The 7,813-nt window shown below is 47.0% G+C and overlaps 1 protein-coding gene across 1 annotated transcript in view; it reads right to left on the bottom strand.

Annotated features, from left to right (window-relative positions):
* Positions 1–6,777, bottom strand: part of T265_13697 (hypothetical protein) — a gene marked incomplete at both ends in the record, with an annotated part of 19,859 nt that extends 13,082 nt beyond the window's left edge. The window contains 2 exons of the mRNA XM_009170117.1: positions 4,027–4,432; positions 6,471–6,777. Coding sequence (XP_009168381.1) covers positions 4,027–4,432; positions 6,471–6,777 — 713 coding nt within the window. The remainder of the gene's footprint in view (positions 1–4,026; positions 4,433–6,470) is intronic.
* Positions 6,778–7,813: the final 1,036 nt, after the last annotated feature.

Raw genomic sequence — 7,813 nt, 5'->3', positions numbered from 1 at the left:
TCACCAGAGGTGCGTAGCCGGAAGCGAGTGGAGACTGACGGGGCGGTTAACTCAATCACTGTGCTTGCATCTTGAATTCTCGTTTCTGAGACACAGCACACATCAATGCCAAGCGAGTCCAGTGTGAGTGCAAGAGCAGCTTGTTGTCCTGCTTGCTTCAGAGTGCGAACATTGAACGCGGCCAGATAGAGTGGGTGTCGAGGCTTGAGGACTGATCTAGAGATTCCTGAAGATGTCGGCACCATGTGACGAGCAGATGCTGCACGCAAAACCGATGTATGACGAACGGAGTCATCAGTCCTAAGTGCTGAGCCTACAAGGAGAGAGTTATTAATTGGGTGGGGAGAGGGGGAAGAAAAAGTATGTGGAGGAGAAAGGGAGGCGTCAGCAGTAGCCTGTTTTCGCTTACCCGCCCTGCTGTATGCAGCAAGTAAGGCGACCCGGCTGGTGGCACCACGCGACGGCCGATGTGGCATGAGTTTATTTGTGTATGTGCATTTCATGGTTGTACGTGGGCTGGGATGCTGCCAGGGCACCCACACCTAGACAGGAAGACAAATATGGTCCACAACCAAAGCCTTTAGCTCAAAAGCCTAACCGCAAGGCAGCGATGTTTGGCGGGAAACGCAAATACATTACCATTTCTACGGAGCAAGTCGCCACATGTTCCAACCCCCAACCTGGACGGACAGGAGACTGTTTTCGTCAGACCTCTAACCATTGACCAACCTGGTATGAGAGACTCCGTAAGTGTCGCGGGACACTCCCCAGTATAGCTCGATGGATCGCTGAGGTGCGCAAACCGTCACAGGTAAGTAAGGTCCAGTCTCTTCGTGACGGTAATTCTGAGACATCAGTAGTCAAACGTGTCTTGAATACTTCGCCCGAAGTGACCCCCGGAGCTGGGTAAGGTCCAGTCTCTTCGTGACGGTAATTCTGAGACATCAGTAGTCAAACGTGTCTTGAATACTTCGCCCGAAGTGACCAAGTCCCGGAGCTGCACAACAATACAGCCTGTACTGTGGTCTGATTAACGAGTTCTCTGAGACCTAGTGAGATTCCTTCTTGACGCCATAAGTGGCGCTAATAACTCTAGCCTCCAAGATTCGCGTGTTGTTTGCCAAACTAACGTCAGAAACGAGACACGTGTAGTGCTCCACAGCTCCTTTAATTCCTAGAGGCATGGTTTTGTATTTTGTGGGCTGGATGCACATATCAAATGAATGGATTACCCTGGTCAGGTTTTTTAGTAATGCTTGTCCCTCCTGCTCTTTTTTTTAAAAAAATGAGAACATATCGTCACTTGCATATTCCAGATCGCTAAGGTTTTCACTCAGGGAGATTAGAAAACTGCGGTTTTTGGAGACCTTTCAGTGTTCGCCTCATTACCTCATCAATAACAGAACTGAACGAAAACGGGAAGAGAAGACATCTTTGTCGTAAACCACTGGTCATAGGAAAGCTTTTGGAGAACGCGTCGTACACTCTCACGCCCCCCCTAACATGTGAATACAGAGAGCTCACGATATTCAGGAATTTATGTGACATACCCTGTTGCGCGAGCGTGGTAGAAACAACTAACAAGTCAACCAAATGTAGTATTGAAGTGAAGGAACACTAATATTGTTACTAAGGTTATATTTTACTGGAGACGGGCTTCGATACGGGGCAACGGCCGGGTAACTGACAAATGAATCCGAAAGACTCCCCTAAGAGGTGGAATGGGCCAACGAATGAAGAGCTGAAGGCTGAATGGTACTTCCGGGTTCCTCAGGCCAAAGGGTGTTTGTTTGAGCGGCCCCACCTTGAAGTACAAGGCCGTGGAAGGGTGTAGGGTTTTAGCTGCGGACTCTTCCTCTAGTTCAGTTTAGTTTAGTTTATCAGCTATAATCTACGCACCAAAGGTACATAGGTTCCAGCTACAGCACGTTCAGGCACCGGAAAACTGGACAGCGTGGCAGATACAGTCAAGCGTTGGATACGATGGCATGATCAGTTAGTTCAGGAAATTGGGCACTTATGCATTAAGTAAGATAGTTTTGATGTACGACAACCACGTTATTAAACATTGGTGATTTGAGTCCTGAGGTCTCAAGGCGGGAAGGCGGCAACTGACGACCCGACTGAATGTACTGGTTAGCGTTTTATATATTGTCCACCGACAGGTCGTTTCCACTCAGCACAGGGCTGGGCAATAAGAGCTCTGCAAAGCGTACGAAGTACATGTCCTAACCAGCGCAACACATGGAGCATGAGTAGCTCGTCCATCGCGGGAAAGTCCCTTTTACCCGAAACATTCGACTTAACTCAGTGCTGTTTGTCCGATGTTTCCACCAGGACACCACCGACACTTAGGAAAAACAATGGTCAAACAATGGCAGCTCTTTTACGTACTCTACGTGCACGAGTCAAGATTCTGATCCACAAAGCAGTGTGGGTCACTCTGTCGCAGTATAGACAATGTCCTCGATAAACTGACGTTGCACCGGCGCCATCGGTGTCGGAGGTTGAACATAGCTGCTCCAGCTTTGCCGATTCGAGGAGTAATCTCGTCTCGAGCCGGTCCACCAGAAATTATACAACCGTCTAGGTAGGCCGATCGATCTAGTACGTCGATCAGCTGGTTCGCAACCATGAGGTTCGGTTTTGATCCCACCCAATCTTGTAGCAGAAATTTACACTTTGCACGCATGAAGCACATATCAGACTATGATGCAAATATTTAGGTCATTTGAAATCCGAACACATGGGAGCAATATCATCCACATACTCAGTTTCTGTGAATGAACGTCCCGAGAGTACTTCGACCCACGCAGTTCCAGAAGCAGACAGAGAAACTTCAAGCAGCATACGACAAAGTTGAGCAGGAGCGATGAGAGAAGGCAACTTAGTCTCACTTCACTGGAAGTGGTGAACTCCGGCAAAAGCTTGCTGTATACCCGTACGCCCATGGAATTTCGAACATAGTGCCTTCACAAAGGACATATCTTTCGAAGGAACACCTTTGATAACCCGAAACCGCCAAACTTTGTGACGATCAGCGGAGTCAAACATAGCTTTCAGATGTAGGACATTCGAAGAATTCAAGAATTCCTCTTAAGATAAATATACAGTCGATGCGTCCCCGGCCAAAGTGAAACTCAGCCTGCTTTCCACGAGTGTGTATCTCCCGAGAATAGATTAACCCACATAAAATGATGCCAGTGACCACCCTAGATGCCATGTTCGAGGAACTCCACATATTATTTCGCTGACATAAGCTCTATTTTGGCCGGTTGACCGAATCAGTCGAAACAGGGCACGGCTTTTACCTGCAGCGAATGTCTTCTCTATTTCCTGGATCTTCGCCGGCTCCTCCCCTAGCCTCTGGACCGCGATTTACGGACTGCTAGGGTTTCGTTGAGGGCCCTGACCAAAGCCATTGATTAAGTAATGTCAGGGGAGTAAACTGCATGCCTGATCTAAACCCTCGTGACGTTTCAAAACATTTGCATGTTGTAAGTGTAATCAGACGTCCAGGATGTGACACCCCTACGCTTGGCTACAGGCGTTGAAAGGTGTCGTAACAAGATGGAGCTCGCGTTGCCAGTATCTTCCCACGCTGGTCAACTGAGGATTGGAAGTGGGGGTACCCCGTGTTTTGTACGCTGGTAATAGACAGAACCAGAGGCAATGGGAGGACTATCGAAATCGTTCAGTTGCAACACCCTTTCAATGCCTAGCTGCCATGCCACCTGAAAGAAGTACGAAGGCTGGGATACTGCCAGAATGCCCAAGCCTAGACAAGGTAAGTCAAGATTCAGAGGTCGGGTTAGAACCACGGACCCTCCAGCCAGTAAATTCGCGCTCTAACTACTTAGTCATCTCGCCCCGAGGACCATCGAAGTAGAGAATCATTCACCAAGCACAAGTAAAGACACACTCCAGCCTACTGGAAAGAAATGGCGGATTTATAACATTTCACTGAGGACGCAGAAGCTGAATTCAGCTAAATCAGCACCCTGAAAGACGGAAGAGGAAACCTACGTCTCTTTAGGCTTGATTTGGAGCTGCCCTAATTCAGTCATTTCACGAATAGACTGGACTTTGCATTTGACTAGTTCCGTTGGGCATATGGTCAAACTGGACCAAAACGCAGCAAGACTTCCGGCGAATGCATGTTGTAAATTTGTAAGGTGCTCGTGAGGTTGTTTCCCGCAAAGGACACCGACAAGGTGCTGACTGGGAGGTAGTGCACAAAACAGAACGGCGTTTTCCGCAATATTGGCCACCAATGCCGGCACCGTGCCGGCATAAAGGCCTCTAACAATTCCGTCTTTTTTCAGTGTTACTTTGAAGCATTTCCACGCGTCAGAATATACTTCAGGGAAAGCTTGCATTTTCACCTTGATTGTATCCAAGGGCTGACCAACGTATACTGTCGCAATGCCACCTAGAAGACAAAAGGGGAGTTCAGTGGGTTACAACAGTACCACAAACCATTAATTCCTGCAACGAGCCCAATGAAACTTTTCTTCACGTGATCCATCTGGCAGACATAAAACACAGGTACAGATCCAGGTTTCCCGGGAAAACTGTAAAGGAAAGCCACAAGGATTAATGTACCACCGATTGGTTGACATAACGGGTAACCAGATACCGCAAGGCGTTGCACAAAAGCTCGATCAATCACACCTTGTTCATACGTAAGCAGGATAGAAATAAAATCATAAAAGAGTTGGGGAAAAGCTGATAAAATAGGGCCGACAAATAACTGTTACCCAACCAGGATTCTGCTAAATCATCCTAGCCTAGATTCTAACAACAGGGGGACAGGGAGTGGGATAGAACGACGTAATGGTGAAATAGAAATAGTAATGTACCATTATCTGTCTAGTGAACCATCATTATGTGACACATGCGAGCTTATCAAGAATCAAAACATAGGACAAGATGACGCTCTCTTTGAACTTCTCAAGATGTGCGGTGCAACTTCATTCGCTAGAGTGCAACCTTCATACTGTGGTCCGTTGGAAAGAGAAGCGACTGTGACTGATTGTGGTCTTCAGTTAATCACCAATCTTCGAGAAAATTGGCAAAACGGTGTCAAAAAACTACAGGAGTCAATGTAGCCAACAAAGCACTCAACGTCACTTCTGAACAGCTTTCCAAATGATATACACATGTGCGCACCTGCACCAGGGTGCTTCTGTCGCAGGTGATGTTTCAACCATATAGTATAGCATATGGAGTATAATAACCCAATATTGGTGCAAATGCCAATAGTCCGCAGTCAGCCGAAGCTTTTCTTCCTCCTTCCCCCATATTCGATTCCCATGACAACCTAAACGTTTACCAATTAAAATGTGAAAAGTCTGACTTAGTTCATCCAGATCTCCAGATTAAATTATCATCATTCACCAGCCACTACTTGACACCTACAATCATCCCGAAGAGTACCCACCGTTATGTCGTGTATCGACAACTCCAAACCATCTAACCACCTTAAGTCCATTCCCAAACTCAGAACTTCCTACGACCATCAGAAAGCTTCTCCTGCCCCGACTTCTTCAGGAACATCCTCGTCATCCGGAAGAAATGCATAATCTTAATCATTCCAAGATGAGGTGAACCTATTTAAATCCAACAACTGCCGTCCGATTTCTAGCCCACGCATTTTGAAAATTAGCGACGGCAACATCGGGATGGGCAAAGCTAATTCACTGCCGGACAACCACAAAATTTATGATTGTATTTAAAGCCTTAAAACGAAAAAAAGGAAGATTGGATGGAGAAACGTCGTGCTGATTCGCGGTGACTACATCTTCAAGCGCTCAGCCAAACAATCCGAAAATAAACTGACAAAACGAACACTCTGACATCGATCAGTCACCATTTCTTGCAATCGGGGTCGAGATGGCTCGGTGGTTAGAGCGCAAATTTACTGACCTGAAGGCCCGTGGTTTGAACTCCAACTCTCCATCTGGATTTCCTGTGTAGGCTTGGGCAACCTGGTAGTATCACAGATTATTTGAGCACCAGGATATGGAGACTTAACGTTCGTCTCACTAGCTAATTGATCACGAAATTAAATAGGACTTGAGAGAGTGGGTACTCCGATGAACACCGCTTTGAATACGGGGCATTCTTTGATGGGCAAGCGAATCAAGAACAGGACAGTCAACCGACTCGAATGCGCATGGGAAATCCAAGAAAATTCAAATTGCGGGTCGTTTGTTTGTGTGGCGTTGTTCTAGCAATCCCTACCAGGCCGGTAACCCGTTCGCTTCTCTCCCAAGCCATCGTGAGGCGACGAAGCACAAGTGACGCCGCTAGTCTCATTACAATCTAGATTAAGCTGATCCTCCTGTAGTTACCACACTCACTATGAGCCCCTTTTTTGAAAATGGGAACTTTCAACGACCCTCCCTGTTTGCCTCGGACAGTCCCCTTTTCCCAAATGTACGCAAACTAAGTAGACAAGCACTGACTGGGGAGTTTACTCCCATTTTTGAGCAGTGCAGGTGAGAGGTAATCCGGACCAGAAGTTCGACGGCGCTTGAGAGAACATATACGATCATAAGCCTCCGACACCACAGGGGTCTCTACGTTGACTGCCCAGGGTTCTACGTCCATTATGGGCTCCAGGTAAGTGGCGGCTGGTGGCCACCATAGCCGTTGCTCGAAGAATTCGTCCCACCGGTCGACGCGTTCCTTTTTACTCCAGATGGTCACTCCATTATAATCCTTGATTGTTCCGTCCACAGGTGGTTTCCGGGGACCGGTCGCAGGGACCAACTGAGAATCTTCAAATCCCTTCTATTTCCTTGGATTTCGGTGTGCAGCAGTCTTCACGGTCGGCTCCCACGCTCACTTTCACCTGACGCCTGATAATTAGTCACGTCGAGTAATGTTTGGGAGGGGCTAGGATATCTCCCCGAAATTTAAGTAGTGCCACTGTTTGGTCTGCAGATACGAATACTTTAACTTAACTTCCGTCAGCAGAAACCCCAAAATCCCGATACCAACCTGTTACACACGGCGGAAACCTAGCGAGATTTAGCCTCTTTAACGGAATGTGATATCCGGCCTGGATGGTGCCCAGATCAGTCTGACAATGCATAGAAAATGCAGCGGGTGCTGCGAAAACCTGGGATAGATGAACATGTTCGTTTTACAAACTTCATACGTCCCAAACTCTTTCGTATCCTTAGATTGTCAGATACCGTCAGGATCCTGGCCCAAATATTCGACGAGCAAAGTTTTGGTCCAATATTCATGGTTAGTGTTCCAACATTAACAAATGAGATACTGAAGGTTTCATCACGTATACCAGCGTGGTAAACAAAGAATGTGAGCTCCTCCAGCTCAGCACCATGACCGAAAATCAATTCAAGTGACTCATTTCCGTGATTAGTCTTCAATCGCCAAGGGATGCAGAGGTTCTAATCCGGGTACTAAAACTAATTCAACAGGATCGAGTTGACGCTTCAGAAATCTGCCACTGAATTCTAGCATCTTATCAATCTTGAGGCTGACGCTGAGATGATTGGACATTCCCACTTCCCGTAGCATAACATAACACGCAAAGTAACTCACAAAAGGCAACCAAATTCCAAATGAAGTCCAAGAAAACGGTCTACACCCTGTTGGAGTTGTGATGAATGGCATTTTTCACGCATTCCTACAGGAACTACATGTGCAGAAACTGCAGCCGAAAAGGCCCAAAGAATGCTGCAGGGACTAATTCGGGAGCTCGCACCAACATCTAACCCACAAAAGGTGCACTCATGCGATGAAAACTCGTTACGGTAGTATCAATGGTACACTGGTT

The sequence above is a fragment of the Opisthorchis viverrini genome (assembly GCF_000715545.1).
Source record: "Opisthorchis viverrini unplaced genomic scaffold opera_v5_93, whole genome shotgun sequence".
NCBI lineage: Eukaryota > Metazoa > Platyhelminthes > Trematoda > Opisthorchiida > Opisthorchiidae > Opisthorchis > Opisthorchis viverrini.
The sequence above is the reverse complement of the archived record's forward strand: the minus strand, read 5'-3'. Positions and strand labels throughout refer to the sequence as shown.